The following is a 21,855-nucleotide window of genomic DNA, read 5'->3' on the forward strand; positions in this document are numbered from 1 at the left end:
CAGCTCAGTTACACTTTGGAAAGTACAGTAGCGTTAATAAGTGCTGTGGGACTCACCTGTACTGTCGTGTGTTTGACGACAAGCCCATGCCTGCAGTGGTGCCGCCTTCCTCCGGTCTAAACCCTGACACACGCACACACGCACACACACACTGCGGCTGAAACCTCCCCTCCCACACGCACACACACACATACACATACACATACACATACACACACACACACACAAACGGGGCTGTCTTATATGCGGAAGTTTCAGTTCCGCTCACTTCACTTTACTTCGAAAACTGACAAGGGACGGACCAGAGAGTCACGCTGCTTCTTCTCCTCCTGCCCCCGTGTGAACGAACACCAGACCCGGCTTCGCTAGCAAGGTGAGCACTGAGCACTACACCTGACCCACGTAGTCCACTCCTCAGGGAAAGTTAGTGTTGTTTCACTGCTTTATGTTGCGGTCCTGTTACGAAATTACAATTTATAGAATGATTATTATAATCCTTGGTGGAGTGCTACATGAGCTAGCATCAGTCTACACATACCATTTAGCTTATAAACTGAAGTGAAGAAGTCAGTTACAGTGAGAGAGAAAATGGTGTAATTATGTCAGACATGTGTTTAATGTCACACCCACTGAGGCAATGCAAAGACACATTAATGTTCACTTTCCGTGAGAGGAAATTAGTAATGCAGGGTGGTGCAAAAAAAAAAAAATATATATTTTATTACAAACGAGTAATTATTGCTTTGATTCATAACAATGTTGTTAGTATCACAGACAGGAGTTGCCTTTGTTTCTCAACTCATTTTACAGTAACACACACATTCCACACAGATAATGAGGTTTTGTTTTGTTTTGTATGTGTGTTACTGGTGTGGAACAAATATGTGAGCAAGTGCTATGTGATAATGTCAGGCTGGGACAAGTTGTCCCCCCTGATACAGTTTGTAGGTGTAGTTTCACTCATTTATATGAAATGAAGGATTTATTTTAGTAATTTCAAGTCATGTGTATTCACTGTGGTACGCACCGACCTTCTCTGTAATGCACAGTTATGTAGTGTAGTGTGAAAACCTTTGTCACTAGGTGAGTCAACATGTCCTGTTAGAGATGATGATGTCACTGTTGTCTCCTGGAGCATTGTGAAATGAGCATGACGTACAATCAGGGACTTTAAACTCTGCTGACCTGGGTGGGATTGATCAACTATATAAAAAAAAAAACCTTTGCTTACAACATGTAAAGCTTCATATTGAAACTGCGACCAATAATTTACCCCATATTCTAACCCCAAATGCCCCGATAAATAAAGTTTAAATGCAGTATCAGACTATGTGGACAGCCGCCCAACTAAACAAGTTGATAAAAGATGAATACAAGAACATATGCAAGCCTGAGCCAGTAGAAGCATTTCTCATTTGCCTCGTGCTGAAAGGAATTGTGTTTTAATCTCACTTTTGGTGTGAAAGTGCTGAAATATTGAGCACAATCAAGCGCCATTATGACAGGAACCTGAAAGATAAGGCCCTCGTGGAAAAATACCCAGATTTGTGCTCTTAATAGCCTGGATAAAGAGGTTGCTGATAAAATTTTTGTGTAGAGTCCAACTGTTTTCTTTTGTGTGGGAACACTGAGAAGGTGTGTCTGCTCGTGTCTATGCATGATATCACTGGGGACTGCGCAGCAAGCAGTGACATGAGATGAGCGTTCATGTTTGTCCTCGCTGTATTATAATAAAAAAGTAATGCTTGGTGATACATACTAACGACCAACGGAGTTGCAATAGAGCAATTCAATGCTGTCTATTCCTCAGGGGTGGTTTTTAAACAAATAGCAGCAACGGCCTCAAACCGTGACTATTGGATCAAAGCACAACATGGACAGTATTTATGTCCAGTGTGTCATGTCACTCAGTGTCTGCCAGTATGTTGCATAGTTCAAAGTGGTAAACAAAACTTGCAGCAGTGTTAAAGTTGTGGCTTAGTTCCTTATTTTGTGGTCAGGGCGTAAACAGCTTTCATGACTGCTTGGAAAAGTTGGTTGATGAGTTCAGCTGTGTCGGGCTGCAGTAAAACCATAAAGTCTTTTATTGTGAACACAGTCTGAACACTGTTTTTATACAGGGGTGTGTTTATATGAATAATGCTGCTAGCATGGCCTGAAGTACAAGGATGAGCTGATATGGTACTCAGTATCGTTACCGGTCTGATATTGGGTCAAAATCACTGGATTGGATATCGGACAGATCAAAAGGTGAAATCCATAATAAAAATCTGCAACAACCTTTTAGCTGGGTCATGTTGTGGGCTTTTTATTTCTTCTTGATGGGAGAAGAACATTTGTTACTCAGCTGGAGAATTATGTTTTTTAAATGACTCAGCACAAATGTGTTGTTAACAGCCTGATATTGAGTTTGTGATATCGGTATCAGACACAAAAAAGTGGTATGCCTCCTGAAGTGCATTGTAGGGCTTAGTGATTTGGATTGTGATTTTGCAGACATTGTGGTTCCAGTTTGATTTAGGACATGGTTTCTCAATCCTGATGCAAATGAATGGTCTCGTTACCAGGCTTTTGCAGAGCGTGTTGAAGAACTGGCAGTGGATCTCATGGACCAGGACTGAGAAACACTGATTTACGACATAAGTAGTCAAGCTCCTGTTAAATGTTTACTGTAATTCACACTTGATTAAGCATTATCCACATTATTGACCACTCTAATGCAAAGTTGAGAACATAAAAATATTTAATTTGGCATAGTAAAATAGCTGCGACTGTATTCATTAAGTAATATAATCATTCCAAGAACATAATAGGGCCTTGCCATGAACAATCTCTATCACTGAAATAATGATTTTTTCTGAACTTATTCGGTCTGGCTGATTGCATTGTTTCAAAAATGCAATTTTGATTTGACAATGTTTAGTTTGGCCCTATTGCATATAGATTGAATTTCTCTGTGACAGTTCTAAGTAAATATTGCTTTGTAATCTTCCGAACAAATAAGTGGCCGTGGCGCTCAGGTCAACTCTGGGTCACCTTGAAGAAGGGACAGCTGTCTTGTTTACTGTCTTATTATAGACTTACATGTTCTGGATGTGTGTGTGTGTTTGGATGCATTATAGCTTGATTGTGAAAGTGCATCCAAAGCACAAACAGAGGAGCTTTGTAAGCCCTTCACTTTCCAGGTGTTAAGCTCCTCCCTGCAACTTTCACATGTGATTTGGTTTCTTCTCGCCCACCTCCTCACGCACTTTTATGGCTTCTCCACTTTAAAGAGCCTGTTCTCCTGCAGGCGTGATGATGATTCAGAGTGCAGGCCGACCCATCTGCTTTGATTTGTGTCTCATCATAAGTGACCAGCACAACAGGTGGTGCTGTGTTCCCCGAGGCCTTTTTTGGTGATGTGCAACGTGACTTACAATCTCATAATGACATGCTTTTGGGATTACAACAATCCATTCCAACTTTTTTTGTAGGGCCTTTTTTTAAGCAACCAAAGTGCTGCTGCACAGAAAAATACATGACAGGACAAAATAAAAGACATCTTAAATGAGTTAAAAGACATAAAACATGGATCAAAGTAACAGCCATACAATAAAAACAAAAAGGCATTATTAGTCCTGAAATACACATAGTACTAAAGATGCTTGTTTTCTCTGCTTTTACCAGCAAATGTAAAAATAATTATTATTGTCATGTCATACATGTCCTAACCATGTGTCCCTGTAATTGCAATGTGCTGTCGAAGACATGTAATTCTCATGGGTTAGCCTTTGATGTCATGTTTTCATATCCACATCCTGTCTTTAGAAAGGGCAAAGGTGATATATGCTGCGTGATATATATTTCCACTTGCTTTTTTTCCTTTTTCCGAATCTGTGCATAGAGACAACAGACACACACACAGGGACTAAAATGTTTTCTAAATCCACACCAGAATCTGTCACACAAATGAGTAATGTGTCCTGCAAAATGTGGTATACTCGTTTCCTTTGTCATCAACGTAATAAAGATTCGCCATTCTTTAAAGCGCAACATGTGATTGCGCTTAACCTCATTGTCGCTTCCAATAAATTGCACGCGGCTTCAGATTTTCAGGAAAAAGCGGAATGCATGACAGGCGGGGACTTAAATCAGTGCAGCTCAACAGTGCGTGGAATATTTTTTTACGGCTCCAAACAGCGTTTTCAGTGTCCCACCTTTGAAACTGTCAGTTTAATTTACACGCACCTTTGTGTAATAATGGAATGTTATTTGTAAACCACCCATAAAGGAAGTACAAGTAATGACGCATTATTGCAATTAGCCATTGCTAATTGTCGAGGCAGTGCAAACCTGTCCCACAATAAAAGCCAGCTCTGGCAGTGAAGTGAATCTGTCTCCAGACATGTACGGTGTTATGTACCACAGTCATCTGAAGAAAGACCCAATTTGTTGTGCATTTGGATTTAACAAAGGGGTTGTAGAAAAATGTGAAAGCGCAAACCCCCATTTTATATCAAGGCTTCAATCTCTCAATCATCATTTTCTAAACATTTCTAAACCTCTGGGATGATTGATGATTCTGGCCCAGGCCGGCTCACCACATCACAACTCCGTGTGAAAATGAAAACCAAACATTTGCCCAGTCTTTTTGGGGGAAAAAAATGGAGATACGATGTCTGCCTTCCAAAGCCTAACACTTTCACTCTGCTCTGGTTTGTTCAAGTCCAAGCGACTAATTATAAACCGTGGACAGGCATTCAGTTGCGTCATATTCTCATGTTCCTACAAGAAAACTGGGTAACTTTTGTTGGACTATATTATTTCTCAGCAGTGAGTTCAGGGAAAGGTCATTGGGATGATTTACGTGAAGTGCACATCCAGCATCTCTAATCTGGGATTATTTAGGTTTATAGATGAGGGAAATAAAGCATTAGCAATCTTTACATCTCGTATAAATGCCTTGTTACATTTGGTAGAAGCTTTGATTTAACATTTCCTTTATTTTGAAAAGTATGTTGAAGTATTCCATTCCAGTTCTTTGACATCCTGTTGTGTGTGTGTGTAAGATCCCACGAGTCTCACCTCATTATAAATTATGTCTGATATCTTTGTTTGCTTGTCCAATGCGCCTGTTGAGCAGTAAAGATGATTTAATGTATACACGGAGGCCCAGTAGCATGTGAATGGTTTTGCGGGACAGTTGCACTTTAATTGACGTAGCTTCAGTATGATAACATTTAAGTAAGTATAAGCATATCTGCTTAACATTCAGTATGTGGGGGGAGGACGAGGAGGAGGACATATAGTGTTTCAGAGTAAAGTTGATGATAATCGTTCACTGAGATGGAAAAATAACACGTTTGACTTAAAAAGAATTTGCAATTTACACTGGCAAGGCAAATGTATCTAGCAGATGATGATGATCATTCATAGTAGTCGTTTAATGTGGTTTACAGAAATTAACATTAGAGAGAGGAGGCACATACCCTACCGTTCAAAAGTTTGGGTTCACTTAGAAATGTCCTTATTTTTGAAGGAAAATCACCTTTTTCAATTAATATAACATGAAATGAATCAGACATACACTCTATACATTGTTAATGTGGTTAATCTTACTGGAACCATTAGTTTTACCAAGAACCCAGAAGCAAAGGTTCCAGGTAGAACCTTAGCCCTTGTAGAAGAACCCTTTTGGAACCCTTATTTCTAAGAGTGCAGTGTACAAGTAAAAAAAAGATCAACCTTAAAAATATTTGCTGTCCACAAGCTGATGCATTGTTTACTTGGATTCTTTGTATTCCTGTTAGTATCTCCCCTTACCTTCCTGCTTTTGTGTTTGTTCTGTCTCTGTGTAATCTCTGTCTTAATGGATTATGTCCCCCCGATATTATTGATTCATGCACAGTTGAGCATAAAATATGTGTGTTGTCTTGTCTCCAGGTGAATCATGAGCAGCTACAGTGTCACCCTGGTTGGCCCTGCCCCCTGGGGCTTCAGACTGCAAGGGGGGAAGGACTTCTGTCTGCCCCTCACCATCTCACGGGTGAGTGGAACACACACACACACACACACACACATGCAGAACACACACCACTTTTGTGCCCTTCACTTCATGTCACCTCTGAGGAATGCTATTCACGCTCACTATGCCGTTTGCCTCGTCAGTGAAGTACATGCACCACTCGTCTCCTGTGTGACACTCATTGCTGGATTTAGACACCTTCTTATTCATGGTCTTGACCTATCACCTGTCAGGTGATGTTACAGTAATGTTACATCACTGAGGCATAACCACAACATCCATCAATTAAAAATACAAAAACTAAAAACGCGACTTTTCCGATGACCTTTCAGGATAAATTTGGAGGATTAACGATGGTAGCTGTTAGCAGCTGCTGTCATTTTCACTCATTCGCATGAGGGATAGCGCTAAGAGTCCCGGGCATTAGTGCTGACGTGAGACACACAGGAGACAATGTGTACCGTGTCTGCAGTGGGAGCAACTGAACCTGTCCTTAAACAGCTCATTATGCTGAAACTCTAGAAAGCCACAGAGGTTCTGTAATAACTATCTGGGACTTTGGGTTACATAAATTCCAAGTGGGTTGATGTGTCGAGCCCTGCATGGGCTGGGTGGGGGGGAAAGGGCTGCTGTAAAGACCGCTTTTTGAAAGAAAAACATGCCTACAGTACTGCACTGTATGTCAAAAATCCAGCCTATACATAGTAACAGTTTTTATGTCCACGGTGCAAGGGTTATCTGGCGTAAAAACACAGATCGTGGCATAAATCCAACTCAGGAAGTGCAGCTAAGTTGAATGCTGCTTTGTTGTGAGACGGTCTATTTAAACCCAAAAGGGTCTCTGAAATGTCTCAAATTATACTAACATACTTCTTGTCAAACAGGTTTAAAAGTAGGCAGCTTGTCCTCCTTTAGCAGTGTGGTCTATGCTTTGGAAATATTAACCCTTGTATTGAGCAGTGTGTGTGTGTGTGTTTTCACTCCCAACTGTTTCCTGTTATGTAATTGTAATCTCAATGTCATGACCAAGGTAAGTGCCTCAGTGTTTATTTGTTGGCAGGATCAGTTACAACAGGAAAGTTATGGCCCAGGAGGAGAAGTGACTTTTCTCAAGTGGAAATGGTATGTGTTAGGACGTGATTACACAAAAGGGTACGAAAAGGCCAGCATAGCTGTTCAGCCTATTTTTATGCCGCGCCACTATGATAATAATGGTAGTGGCATGTAGCCATCTCGTCTTCATATCTAAAGAACAATACGCTAGTTAAGGACAGCCACACTCTTCACCTGATAAGATGTTGGAGTTGCCTCAAATATAAAATGTATTTTTTTAAAAACAACTAAGCCCCACTTGCCTCTGCTGCTCTTTTGAATACTAATCAATTGAATATTTATCATCCTGTGAAATTTGCTTTAATACAAGGGTCTCAAACTTGAGACCCTTGTATTACACCATTTGCGGACTCCAGTCGATGTCCTGCGGCTCTACACTTATTTTGAAATGATTAAATTCAACATTTAATTATACATAAGTTTGTCACATGTTTTAATTACAATTGTCTAAATGCTAATTTCTGTTTTTGTTATTTACAGATTAATTTTGCATCATAAATATGTTTTTTTTGTGAGCTATACATCAAAACAAACACTTTTACTTTGAAATGGTGTGCTTTATGGTGTGGTGTGTGGATTATCAAGATATAATCTTCATTTCTAATAACTAAATCGTTCATTTCCCCTGAATTGTAGGACTTTTTTTTCACTTGACCTGTCCCCCCCTGACCAGAAGTCCACTGGCCCCCCCAGGTCATTTTGAGTTTGAGGCACCTGCTTTAATAAGTGCATGCCCATGTGTAAAACCGCGTGTTTACCTGACCTGTTATTTTCTGATAGTGTAAAGTCAAAGAGAATTTAAAACATAATAATGAGAAAGTGGAGAAAAACCTGACAGAAACACCGCTTCTATTAAAAATACAAGTGCATGTAATATGGAAGTTCCGCTTTTTTGTGGCTTGCGGTTACCTCTCTGGACCATAGCAGATTTGAGTGCCTCCTGTGACCAGCAGCAATCATGTGTGTTGTTGAGTCATCGGTGGTCTGGGGCACGTACTCTCAGGAAACATGACTCTCAAAATTAGTTGTGTGATATAGTTTCATCTTTGACCATGACCAGTGAACGGCTTAGAGTTCTTTTCACTGTCCTGAGGACATGGATTGGTCTTCTTTCTATCTTTTTATAACAGGATGTTGTTGTCACATAGACACAGCCAACATATGTAATGCACAATGTTGTTGTTGTTGTTGTTGTTGTTAACGTGCATTTTTCTAAATATAACATATGTTATATATATGTATCATTACCTTTTTTTGGTCCATAAAGTGTCAGAGAGTTGCGAATCATGTAAAAACCTTTTAACAGCGAGCGTATCGCAGGCGTAACACGTGGTTGTTACGGTCATTTCAATCCAGCTGTTGCAGGAAGCTGGCAAAACAGTGTTTTTGTCACCAGAGAGAGAAGTGTTGGAAAAACGCCTAAACATAGTTTAGTTGTTTTTTTGGACATTGAGACAAAAACTGAATCATATTTTATTTTATGTTGTTGTTTTATAGTGTTCAAATTTAACACCCACAATCTGGTGTTCATGTACAACTACTGTTAGAGCACTGTTTTAACATGCAGTAAATCGTAAATAACTGCCAGATATTGAAAGATATTCTGGAAAAATGTCCAATAGCACTTACTCATAGGACATTTTCTGGCCCTTTAAATGGTTAATAAAAGCAAAAAAGGTGTTAAAGTGTTAACCAAACATCAGCTTAACTCCTCAAATGTCACAGAGAGAGCAATGAAACCAGAAGCTGAAACCACAAAAAATACTTTTATTTCTATGTTTCTAGCTTTTATTTAATAGTTAGTTATTAACAAATTGTTGAATCAATTAAAAGTGGCAATCCCACTTTACATTAACTGCATATACAAAGGGAAAAGTTAGTCAGCGGAAAGGTACATACTGTACATGGAAACATCTGCCAGCAGTTTAACCATTACTTTAGCTCAATCATTAGATGAATGACTCGAAAATTTGGGCGACCACAGGCCTTTTTTCAGCTTCATTAGATGCCAACAATGCTAAATAGACGTTTACAGTAAAGATTGAGCATCTGTGTCTATCACATTAAAGCTTGTATTTATTTTTTGCCTGCGTGGATGTAATAGCTGTGGAATAATAATGTAATGACTTAACATGTGCTTTCCACATGTAACGGATCCAGAGATTATATGTGCGTAATTTAAGGCTCATTACAAGACGACCACTGTTGTAATAACGCTAAATAAATGTATGACTTGGCAGTGTATTGTGCATTGTGTGATTTCAGTTGTGCGTTACAGTATCGACGGCAATATTCGCCAAAAAAACAACAGCACAAAGGTCGTCATAACAACACATAGACATAGAAAAACAGAGGAAACCCCAGCTGTGAAATAATCGTGAATCTATTAGAGAGATAATCCCATACTGTTATTTCTTTTGTGTCAACGGTTAAAACATGTGTTTGTTTGACTAATTCTGAGATTAAACCTTTAAATCGCAGCTGATTGTTGAAAGAGGGAGACCACCCAGTGCGGTGTGGATCTCCTGAGGAGCAGAGAGCTTGTTATATGTGGTTTTCTGTTCCATCCTTGTTGACAGGCTTCCACATGGAAAAACTCCTACTAACAAATTCAACCGATTTGCCACTGGAGTGCCGTTCTAGCATTTTGGATGAAAGCTATAAAAAGTGATACTGGTGTCTATCAATGTCTGGTTACAGTGGGTCGTGATGAGGTCAGCACAGTGAAACCTTTCCTCTCTTTTTTCTTTCCACTGATCAGTCACTTCCCCTTCTTGTCTCTTTGTCTCCTTTTGTTTGCTGTCTCAGTGGCATGTGATACTTTGTGAAAACATAACAGTTGCTAAATTTAGCTCCGTGTTTACTTTGCACTGCGCTCCGTACCACCAGATGTTTTCTTTTCATGCAACCACCTTTATTATTTTTTTCATATGGTGAAGCCATACCTCATTATTCGATAACCATGTGTCGAACAACATTTGTAATTTGATATTAAGCTATTTAAGATAGTTTTTTATTCAAAATGGAGAAGTGTAAATATCAGCATCTTATATAACATGGGTTGTGTTTCTGACAGCGTATCACACAGTGTTTGCTTATTGTAAGGTTCCTCAATAACAAAGATTGATGTGTTTTGCGTTGTCTGATATTCAATGTTAATGTTTATTTTATATCAGATAAAAAATTATAATGCTAATAATAATAATAATAATAATAATAAATCGAAGGTTAGACAAACTCCCTTGGCATTTCAAATAAGGGAGTCACATAACTTGTGCCTCAGCTGCCAAAATAGTTTCTCTCAGTTGTTTGTCTTTCCAATTCTCTCTCCCACATTAAATCTCAAAACATTTTAACATAGATGCTCATTTCTGGGTGCTGAAGAAGTGCTCAGGTTACATATGGGTTTAGTATAAAAAATGAAATCTGCAGTATGTGTTTGATCCTAGAATGATTTCTCTGGTGTCAGTCTCGACACCATCTGCTTTCAATCGCCCCCCTGACGCAATGTGGCAGACTTGTAAAGAAGCTATCACTTGATTTTGATTTAGATCACTCACTCGGTTTTCCTTTTTGATGGAATCCACTTTGTCTCTGTTGGAGTCTACAGCGTGCTCCTCAGAATAGCAGAAGCCCATATGGTACACATTCAAGGACACAAAGAAGCCCTGCAGACTTCGCATTATGAGTGCAGCTGGAACTGAAACCCACATTTACTGCCCGGTGACAGTGATAACGGATGATAGTCGAGCTCGATTACAGACTTCACATGATCCTTTGCACACCTCTCAACTCCAGACCGTTTAATATACTCACTTAAAGTGAAAATTACAGCCTCCCATGCCCAGTAACTATTAGCATTCAAGTGCCTGTTAAGAGTAATGTTGCGGTACCTGTGGTGTTTTCAATTCTGCTCATACTGAATTCACCCTGTGTGGTTATTACGACACTAAAGGGCACTTCTATGGCCAGTAGTTGAAATGTAATAATTATCTTGCCATTATGATTGGTGTAAACCCTTAAAACCCAGAGGGAAAACATGCAGAGTGGAATAAAAACTTTCTAATATCATCTTCCTACACATTGCTATTCAGTCGGGGTTTGTTTCTGACCTGACTGAAGCACATTCACTATTCAGTGAGGGCTTTTGCTACTGCTTTTGTGCCGTTTTGTTTGTGTTGTCATGGCGATTTTGTCAAAGAGCTCAAATGCAGGTTTGCCTGGCATCTCGTTTTTTTTTTTTTTTTTTTTTTTTTCAGTTAAAGACAGGGGTCAAACCATGACAACCGGCCGGTGTGCCTCTGTTCAAGTGTGCTTAATTGGGATGTTTGGTTTGGTGCAAAAGAGCACTTGCCATATTTGTTCCCTCTCAACTGTTGTCTCCTTCATTAACGGGTGCTACTCTGCTCCTCTTAACTGCTGCAGTGGCGCAGGTGTACAGCCTCTGTGAATCGCTCAGTCAACGGCGACGTCTTTTAATTAGAAAGTGCAAGTGAGTCGGGATATAATGTGAGACTCGAGTCTTTTCCATATAAGGTCGTTCACCATCATCTCCTCTACAGACGTGACACACAGGCCTTCAGCCTCCACCGCAAGATACTTCCTGTAACATGACTTCTGAAATGTGAAATGACCACAGTGCTCTTCCTTAGTCCATAATTTCACAGGAGACAGGAAATTACAAACTTCACAGCAGGGAAGATGTTTAGTATTCAAATGTGCTCTTATGTGTTATCTTAACCAGTTTGTCTACTCCACAAAGCTGCTTTCTGAACCTCTTGAGTTTAATTAGATTTGTGAAATTTATTTAACATTATGGTTTTATTGAGTTATAGCTTTACATACCATCTCTTTCTGGGATCACATGACATACCTACTTAAAAAACATACATCTTCTTCTTCTGGTATTTCATATTTTATGAAACATGGCCAAAAGGCGAATGGTCTATATTTATGGCAAATGGCTTATTCTTTCTCTTTTCCCAGTCTTCATCCAGAAACCTGTCAAACCTCCTCTGGCTCACGACTTCCTCCACAATGACAATTTAAATTAAGGTTGTTTTTTTTAAAGCTAATAGTAATCATAATGAACAGTGTTCTACTGGATTTCCGACAAGCCCTCAGTAGAATCCACCACAAGTATTGTGCAATATGTTAAATTCAAGGCACCGTACAGTTGTTGGAGCCGGAGTAGAGGAACTTGGATGTGTGGTGGAACAACCGGTAACTGTGCAGCAGTAAAAATCGACAGTGTGGAGAGGAGCACAGCAGCAACACCATTATGTGGCTGGAATCCCATTCATGTAAAAGCAGTTGGAAAGAAGCTTTCCTGATTAAAAAAAGAAAAAGAAAGAGAAGGTCTTTCTCCTCTGCCAAAGGAACACAAAAGACTCCAGCAGGCTTTACACTCTTTAGATTAAGTCGTTGTCTTTTATCTTTTCGTGAGCCCCTCCGTTTAAAAAGTTAAAATGTACAAACTTTGATTGAGTGCACGCCTTGCATAATACAATGTTTTTGACAGTGTGTAGTAAAAGCTTATTGCAAAAACATCCTGCTCTCTTGAGAGAGCCGGCGCAGCACAGCCAAAGTTCTAGCTCATTACTTATCTGCTCACTGTCCTGAGAGCCTCAGCTCGCTCTGATTTATATTTATAGACTTGCAAATTCCGGGGATTCTTACTGTAACATCTATTTGTCATGTACAGTATATCCATGACATTTTTAGTGAAAGGAAATGGTATTTTCTCAAGTGCTCTCTCTCTGTGTCTGCTGCAGATTAAAGCATCAAGCATTAAGCTGAAAGAAAAACATCTGTCTGAGAATGTTTCAAGAGTCCATTTCTCTCTTCACCTCTAGAAATAGGACATGTTTGAGGAATGAGCGCGGATTGTGGAGTTATGCAGCGCCCTCTGCTCTCACATCCCTACAAGGACAGAGCTTGTCATTCTCCCTCTGTCTCTCTAAGACTCTCTCACACACACACAGTGAGGGGGGGAGACATGTCCCAGGGACATGTTCATTCAACAGTCCTTCACCTGCTTTACTCTGCTGTTGACCTCCGGGGAGCTGCACAGTGAACTGTGGTGATCCCTCACTCTCTTTATTGGTGCAGTGAGTGATTTTAACTGAAATGAAATGAGTCAGGACAGACTCAGACGTGAAATTTGACAGGTGTCTCTGTGAGACGTTGTGTGAGAGCAAATGAGTCAGTTGAAGTTTTGTATACATGCCTGTGTGTAGTGAGCGTCGTGGCCTTTTGTGAGTCACACTTGGCACCCAGCTGCACCATAGGCTTCCTAGATGTTGGTATGCATACATCAGCCGCAGACGGCGACACATTAGGCCAGATCTTACTTGATAATGATGCAAGGAACTCCAGCGAAATGAGTGGGTCACTTCTACCCCCGCTTTGCCACTTCCTCATTCTTTCTCTCCCTCTCCCTCCCACTCTCTTCCCTAGTTTGTCTGTGTGAGGGTTGACACAATGGTATATTGTTTATGTCCGGGCTCATTTAAAACTCTCACCATTAACTAACCTGGAAACATTCTTTCGGAAATGGATGATGGAGTATCTTATAATAATATCTGTCTAATCGGGGCTGGGTCATATAGACATGTAAGGGATTTTCTACTTTACTGCTCAATAGAGATTGAATCTGAAATAAATACTAAATAAAAAAAGACCTCACCTTAGACTTTAATGTATATGTGCGCTAAGTATATCACCTACACGCATGGCTGGGTATTGATTCAAAAGATTATGTTAATATCTTAAAGGCGCCATATGTAAGAATGTGGCCAAAAAACGGTTACTGAGGAGTTTCGTTTTCTTCGCCATTGTAGCTCAGACCTAACTGGCAACCCGAGACTCGCCTGACTGCAATGATTGGTAGACGGCGGTGGGTGGCGCCTCATACTAAAACATGATTTGCGGTCCGCAATTTTTTTTTTTTTTAATGCGAATATTTTGGCTGTACTGTTGTTGTTGGTGAATTCAGTATGTTATATGAACATTATTCCTGAGTCTCTGTGACATATTAGGAGGATTTTATGGCCAGTTGCTTTAGATTTATTACATAATGCACCTTTAATACCGAATCTTAAAAAGCAATGTTTTTTGATACCAATTTTATTGGATCCATTTTACACATTAGACAGTAAAATGTAGTTGTAGCTGTTGCCTGCTCATCTTCTAGCTGTTGAACATGGACCAACTTTCTGCCCTCATTTTTATTCGATGCACCTTAGGAGTTCCCCACAAGCCCTCATCTTTCTTGAGACAGCCAATCACGAGCAGTGTAAGATCTCAGGTGATTGACAAAAAAAAAAAAGAAAATTGATACTGTATGATACACAGAAAGTTTGACAGTACCAGAGTAGTAACCCTAACCTTAACCGCAGTAGAGAGACAAGTGTCTACTTGTTACTCTCCTCTGGTAATAACAGGTTTCAGTGCGTAAGTGTGCGCTCAGATTTGATAAGGTGTGCACAGCCTTGTGTAATCGCTGCTCCATCACGCACCGTCGAGTCACGCTGCCGAGTCACGCTGTCGTCATGGTTTTATTGCGTTGCTTCCTGTCTGTTAAAATCATGTCTCAGCATGGTTGAAATCCATAAAAGACCTGATGGATGTGAACCCTGGTTTGTACTTCCTCACTGGTTGACAGAACAGAGTCAATGTTACTATGTTTTTAAGATTTTTCTCCTCTTCAAGTTGCTTTGGAAAATACACAAAACCTCTTAATTCTTTCCACATGTTTAAATAGATTAACTTCACAATATAATATATACAGAATAAAGAAATTGTACACTCTCAAATATACGAATGCTGAGAGCCTGATGGAAAAACATTAATTTCTAAACTCTGTGGCCTCGGGTCAGGACATCCTGTGAAGCACATAGCACACAACCTGTTCACCAGCACCTTTCAGCACCACATATAACAGATGAAGCACAGCGCAGCACAGGAAAACCTGGAGTGGCTACAAGTCTTTGACTTTAAAGTCAATGCATGTGGTCCATGGAAATCTCAGGGCAGAAATAAAGATTTACATTTTTCCCAAATGCTTTTCTGCAAAGAAAGAAAGAAAGAGGCACAAACGACTCCAGCTGCTGAAGTTCTTGAGATTGAATGAGCATTATTTATCTCATTTTGGTAATTACATGTTCCTGGATTCATGTCTCAAGATATTTGTCATTGAAATATTCCAATACATGCTCTGTGTTCATATTTCATGTGGTTTGGATTTGTGGTAAATTGTCATTTTCTAGTGAGAGTCACCATTGTGGGAATGCTTTGGTTTTTCTATGGACAGGTTTTTTTTTTTGATGGATGTCAGATCCTGTTCCATGAGGGAAATAAGATGCCTATCTAATCTGAAGAAAGGTTACATAAGACAGGAAACGGGAAGGAGAGCACATTGCTTTGCTATTTTGAGGACGAAATCGAACACGAAAGGGGTTTTGTCAAGTTTCTCTAACAAGACACAAAGTTGGTGCAACTGTGTATATACTGCTCTTCTGTTTTCTGTTCGCTTCAAGTATGTGGTGATGATGCGCCTGCTCTCTCATTTGCTTAATTGTAGCTGAGCGATGGCGGCAAGGCGATCCGAGCCAAGATGAGTATCGGAGACATCATTCTTTCCATTAATGGTATTTCCACTGAGAGCATGAATCACCTCGAGGCCCAGAACAAGATAAAAGCCTGCACCGACAGCCTCAGCCTCACTCTACAGAGGTAACAGCCCCACACACACACACACATGCACACACGCCTTCCCATTATAAAACACCATCATTGTGAACTTTCTAGTTCAGCAATTAAATGTCGCCTTTGTTGATTTTGCTGATTTGACTTCAGTTCCTGGTGTGTATTTTAAGCCTGATGCTGGAACTCATACAAAGTGCATTTGGAGCTAATTTTCACCAGGTTGTGACCTGACAAACAAAACCATTTTAGCGATGAGAAGCGTGATGACCATATTTGGTTGAATTAGGCTGTCTTCAATTTGCCTGTTCCATCATTTAAAACAGATGACCTCGTCTTGCACTAATTTGGAAAAGTGTAGTGTTCTGCTGCAGCCCTGAGGTTCTCCAGCGTTTTTTTGGGAAATGACAAAAAGGCAATATTGACATCATTAATCATATGTTAGCATTGCTTTATACATTATATCTTGTCATCTGTGTTCTGATTATCGTTAGCTTGAGATAAAAGCATGATGTTAATTGAGTTTATACTGAGATAGTTACATTACACAGACTTAATTCAATGCAGATTATCTCACTTGTCATGGTTAAGAATCTGAAACGTGTCCTAAAGTGTTACCTAATTTGAAAGGGACTGTATGACATTAATGCTACACAGCACACACAGAAAAACATGAAGAACCTGAGGTCTGTGTTATTACAGTGACGGCCTTAATTAATGATTTATACATGTTCCTCCTGCCTGGGCTGTGTAGCACAGGATCTGTAGAAATCATTAGCTCAGGCTTCAGCCTTGGTTTGCATGTGATCACACTGAGTTCATCAACATGCTACTCTGCTCTCCTACTATTAGGAAAAAACAGAAAATATGTAGTTAAATGAAAGCTTCATCAACCTCCTTTTCATTAATGTATGCCTCAAAGAAAAAGAAAGCAGGGAACCAACAGAGGTTTCATTGTATTTGTTCACCAAGGGAGAGTTTTTGTGAGTAAAAGGCTGCAGAAGAAGGGTGAAGTTTCATTTAAATGGACACAAAATACTAACAAAAAGCTCAAATGTTCGCAATACTGACAGTTCAATATTTGTTTACCCATCTTGGAAGTGGTTGCATGGAATGGCTGTTTGCTTTCTTTTATTTAAGAGACATCTCATGAGTTTAAGCCAAGCACTTGACTAAAGACAGGGGCATTTTCTGCAGCCAAGTTTAAAGAAGAGCAGCTTTACTGTCACTCACAAACAAGGGGAAGCACGCACTCTTTCCAGGCTATAAAACATGTTGACAGAAATGCAAGGACCGGCTTGCGTGTCCATCACCACATCAAAGAAAGAGGGGGCCCCTGTACTTTAATCGTGGGAATTGAGTTTTTTAAAATAGCCATGTAATCACAGCTGCATGTAATCTTCCGTGGGTAATTGGTGCACAGTGATGTCCACAGTCTTTCGCATGTAAGCCACAACTAAAATCACCTGCTGAACAACGTCTCCTTAAAAATGATCAATGATTCTTGTTATGGTTTTCCCCTTCAAAACTGTTACATGACAAGAAGAGATGTACACAACTGTATAACTTTCATCTCTCTGTCACACATCACTCATTATTATGATAGCATCTGACTCAGAGCATAATTTGCCCCCATTTTTTTTTACCCTTTTAACCAGTGTGTGAACCAGTGGAGACAAAATAACTCCCTATCCATATCAGATGTGTCTGTCTGTCGCTTTTACTAAGTTATTATTTTCAGTAAATATAGGACCAGAAGATGTTATTGATGTTCACAACTAGACAACTTCGACAACGTCATGTTGTGCAGCCTTGGAAATTGTGATTCTGGGCCATGGCAATGAATTGAATGGGCATCTTGTGAGAAGTGCCAGTACGCAAATAAAAGTGCAGGTACTCAAAATAGTCAAATTAAGAAGTGCTGGTACAGAACTGACCTATTTCAAGCACTGCTTATTTAACTTATTTACAGTGCAATGAGCTTTACCCAGATTTATTCCTCTGCAGTATGGGCGTCGGTAGCTCAGTGGTAAAGCGAGTCGTCTTTCAACTCGAAGGTTGTGGGTTTGATTTCCGGCTCTGCTAGTCTACATGCCGATGTGTCCTTGGGCAAGACGCTTCACCCCACGTAGCTCCTGACGGCTGTGCCGGCAGCGTGGGAATGTGTATGAGAGTTGAGTGATAGAAAATGCGCTGTAAGAAAGTGTGAGTGAATGGGTGTGAATGGCAACACTTTGTAAACTAGAAAACCATAGTAAATGTAATGCATAATGTAATGTATAAACACAAAAAAAGTCCCAAAAAGATCACATCTAGTTAAGCTGTGCGTCAGCAAATGGAGTGAATTCAATAACTGTTTTTCAATAATGAGATCAATAGCTAGAAATGTCCATATTGATTTAACCTTTACTGCCTGAACAGTAAACACCCCCGATTATCGATGTCAATATCTTTAAGCTATTTCCTTGTTGCTAGGAGAGAGAAAACATGTTTTCATGTCAGAGAGGTAATGGACTTCCTCCTCATCCTGTTGTTCCACTAATCATAACATATCTTACTCAATGGGCAAAGAGGGTTTATATTTTTCTTTCCTTTTTGGATGTGGGGGGAGAAAACAAACATGTTTTCCTTTCCAAAACTGTGGTCTCAGGAAAAGATGTCAAAACATTGTCTGTTTGCTTGTTGAGGGGGGAATCACTGCCAGAGAAGAAGTATTTACTATTCAGGCTGTTTATGCTGCGGATCCTGGCTTTTATTTTGAAGAGGATTTATAGCTTCAGTTTTACCCTTGTGCACTTTTATTTATTTTTTAAGAGCCTTGCACACTATTGTCAGTTAATACAGTGGGTTTTTATTTGTTTTTGTTGAGTAGAATAGCTAAGTATATAGAGGATATATATACATAATAGTATCTGTATTGTCAGCAGTTATCAGTGGATTCTTTTTTGGCACGTTTTTGTCCGACCATCGTGGAAAACCTTGTCGCTGAGCAGCTAACAGTCACCAGGCGGCTGTGGGAAGTAGCCTGAGGAAAGTATGATAATTGGTGTTTGTTTATTGTCATTGAAATATGCAGCATGGTGCAGTGAAAAAAAAAACACCACTCGACAAAGGTTGTGTGGCTTTCTGCACCTGGTTCCAAACCTTCCCTCCAAAAAAATAATACAAAATCAAGAGGAATAGACTTTGTTTAAGCTTCTGCTGCAAAAGGTTCTCAGATTTTGTTTATTTTCCACTTGTGCGATTGTTGTGTTTTGTGTGTGCAAGTGCAAGAGAGAGGGAAAGCGAGAGATCCAAGAACGCATGAGGTTTTAGGTGAAAAGTTTGAAGTTGAAGTTCATGACCTCTGTTTCTTTAAATTTGTATTTGATTTAATAAAACTAATTTCTTATTTAATATTGATGATCTGTTTATCATGCAGTCAGTGCTGATGCTACTGTATGATTCAAAGGCCAGGTTTTGTTTTGTTTTCTTCTTTTGGCTTCTCCCTCTCTAGGGGTCGACACAGTGGACTTTTTTTTCTGAGCTTGGGACTAGAACAAGGAGAACAGTGGATGTGGCTGGGGTCAATTTAAAGTGTCCAATTAGCAATGAGCAATGGGGATTACTCAGGGGTACCCCAATCCTTGACCTGGCGGGGACTCGAAGTGGCTGCCCTTTACCAAGTTCCCATTCAAAGGCCAGTTATTGAAACTAAATACAAATCAGCTGGGGGTCAGTGGGTTAAATGTACACATTTTATAAATGTACACCCAACAAGTCATACGTTACGATCATAACAAGGTGAAATAGAGGACAGTCGGTTGCAACACAGAGCCCCCACTGACTCGTGGCTGCCTCAGCCAGATGTGGTGTGGTGGTCGGAAGCTAAGTAAGAAAGGATGGAGGATTAGTTGGATTGGCTGGACCTGGATTATAAAACATAGCTGATTCAGCCATGGACGCCGTGTCCAGAAACCAGAGCTCATTTCTTCACTTGCGCTATTTATCAAGCTTGACTCCACGAAATGTGTTTTGCTTTTGCACGCAATTAAATGCAAAACCATGTGTTCCTCGTCTTGACCTGCGATCCACGTTTTCAAACCTGCAATTTACTTGCCATGACAGGCGCACTTATTCATATCATGACAAGCAGTGAGGTCGGTACGTAGCTGCTGATATGGGAAAGTGTCCGAGAGTTCATACTAGAAATAGACACGCATTAGCCCTGATAGGGAAGTATCCTTGTGTTGTTATGGTTGCATAACCCGCTTTAAATAGCAGTCACATTTTGGTTTGTCTCTGTCAAACCTGACAGACCTGACTCCATCCAGTAAATAAATCCAACTTCCCTCCTCAGAGATTTGTTATTCTTGGTTTTAATACGAGCGAGTGGTGTGAAGAGGAAGAACGGGGGCAGGAGGGAGAGGCCGTGTGCCAGACACAAGCTGTGAGTTTTGCCACTGAGCGGATAGGCTGGCTGCACAGAAAAACAGAAAACGCAGAGGTCATTTTCCACACCCTTTTCATTCGGGAGGTAGAATCCCTGTTGGATTTCATGTTTTGCTTTCCTATGTTTTTATTTCTCCGTGTTTTTCTTCTTTTTCACGCTTTTTTTTCTTACATCTTCATCTGAGAAAACAGTGTTCGCGAGGTTTCCCACCGAGTCGTAACGTTCATGACACGAGTTGAATATAAAGGAGGGGTGGGGGGCAGATTGTGTTTGACAATGTTGTGGAATAATGTAACCTGCACTTGACATGAATAGGACGCATGATGGATGTTTTCTACCGTGCGCTACATATCATATCATCACCCGTTACCACTTCTGAATCCATTTGACGCGATAAGAGTAAACAAAATCAGGAGGAGAAGTGTAACGCCAGAGATAGATGCTCGTATTTAGATTATCACATCTCCTGAGAGTGAAGTGAGAACAGTGCAAGGCGAAAAATGAAAGGCGATACTTATTTAAGCAATACGCCAACCATGTTGAAAGAATTGACTGTGTGTGTGTGTGTGTGTGTGTGTGGGGGTGTGTGTGTGTGTGTGTGTGTGTGTGTGTATCTGTGGTGAGAAAGCGGTGTCTTTTCGGTATTTCATCATTCACTCAAATGCCATATGCCAGATTGTTTCTCTTGGCCCCTCAAAGAGACATGGGCAGGGTGGAAACATGTTCATCTGCTTTGACCTCAAGCATATTTCTCTGGTTAACCTCCTCATTTGCTCATTCTGGAGCCCTGTGTGTGTGTGTTTGTGTGTGTGTGTGTGTGTGAGCGACAGTGAGTGCACAGAGAAGTACTGTACGTTGCAGAAAACACTCCCTTTTTTGCATGTGAACCTAATCTGTTATTTTACATTAATTTCCTAATTTATTCGCTTTTATTTAGCTATATATACTGTAATAGTCTTACTTTGACCCCCTAAGGTAACATTGTTAATATCTGCCGAGGTAATCTAATAAAACAAGACATCCTGATTAGATTAAGAGGTGGCTGAAGTGTGTTTGAGGCTGAGCAGAGCCATCATGACTCGATCTTAAGCAGTAGCGATGTTTTTGTGGTCGCAAAACAACACAAGCTGCAGTCTGATAAAGACCAAAAGACTTCACTGAAACCACAAAATATTATATAATGGGAAAAAAAATCCACAGCTTTTTTTGTTTTATTCCTGACCTACAGTATTTGTGTAGTTTTTATTCATTTTGTAAATATTTATGCATAAAAATACAACACTGTAAGACACTTTTGTTGAAGGCTAACAAACAAAAGTTAGTTTTTCTTACATTTCCAGTCACGTTCATTTGAATATTGCACACAGTGAGTCACAGGGAGTGTGTTGCAGAGGCCACTGGGAACAAATTAGGACGAGTTCATGCACCGACAGGAGGACAACAGACATGAGAACTGTCCTGTGTCCAACACTGTGAGACCACACACTTGCACAGGGTTTGTCTCTCTATAATAGCAGGACAACAGAGAGGTGGTGAGCAGTGCAGATGTTTGTGAGACCACCTCAGCTTCTGCATTCTGTCATCAGATAGATGCTGA

At 40.1% G+C, this 21,855-nt stretch overlaps 1 protein-coding gene across 2 annotated transcripts in view; it reads left to right on the forward strand.

Moving 5' to 3' along the window:
• The first annotated feature begins 271 nt into the window (after positions 1-271).
• The window catches only part of pdlim5b (PDZ and LIM domain 5b), a 36,342-nt gene continuing 14,758 nt past the window's right edge, over positions 272-21,855 (forward strand). For both annotated transcript variants that reach the window (XM_083902936.1, XM_083902937.1), the window contains exons 1-3: positions 272-373; positions 5,926-6,028; positions 15,705-15,856. In XM_083902936.1, coding sequence (XP_083759062.1) covers positions 5,933-6,028; positions 15,705-15,856 — 248 coding nt within the window. In that variant the 5' untranslated portion in view covers positions 272-373; positions 5,926-5,932. The remainder of the gene's footprint in view (positions 374-5,925; positions 6,029-15,704; positions 15,857-21,855) is intronic.

The sequence above is a fragment of the Microchirus variegatus genome (assembly GCF_963457635.1).
Source record: "Microchirus variegatus genome assembly, chromosome: 16".
NCBI lineage: Eukaryota > Metazoa > Chordata > Actinopteri > Pleuronectiformes > Soleidae > Microchirus > Microchirus variegatus.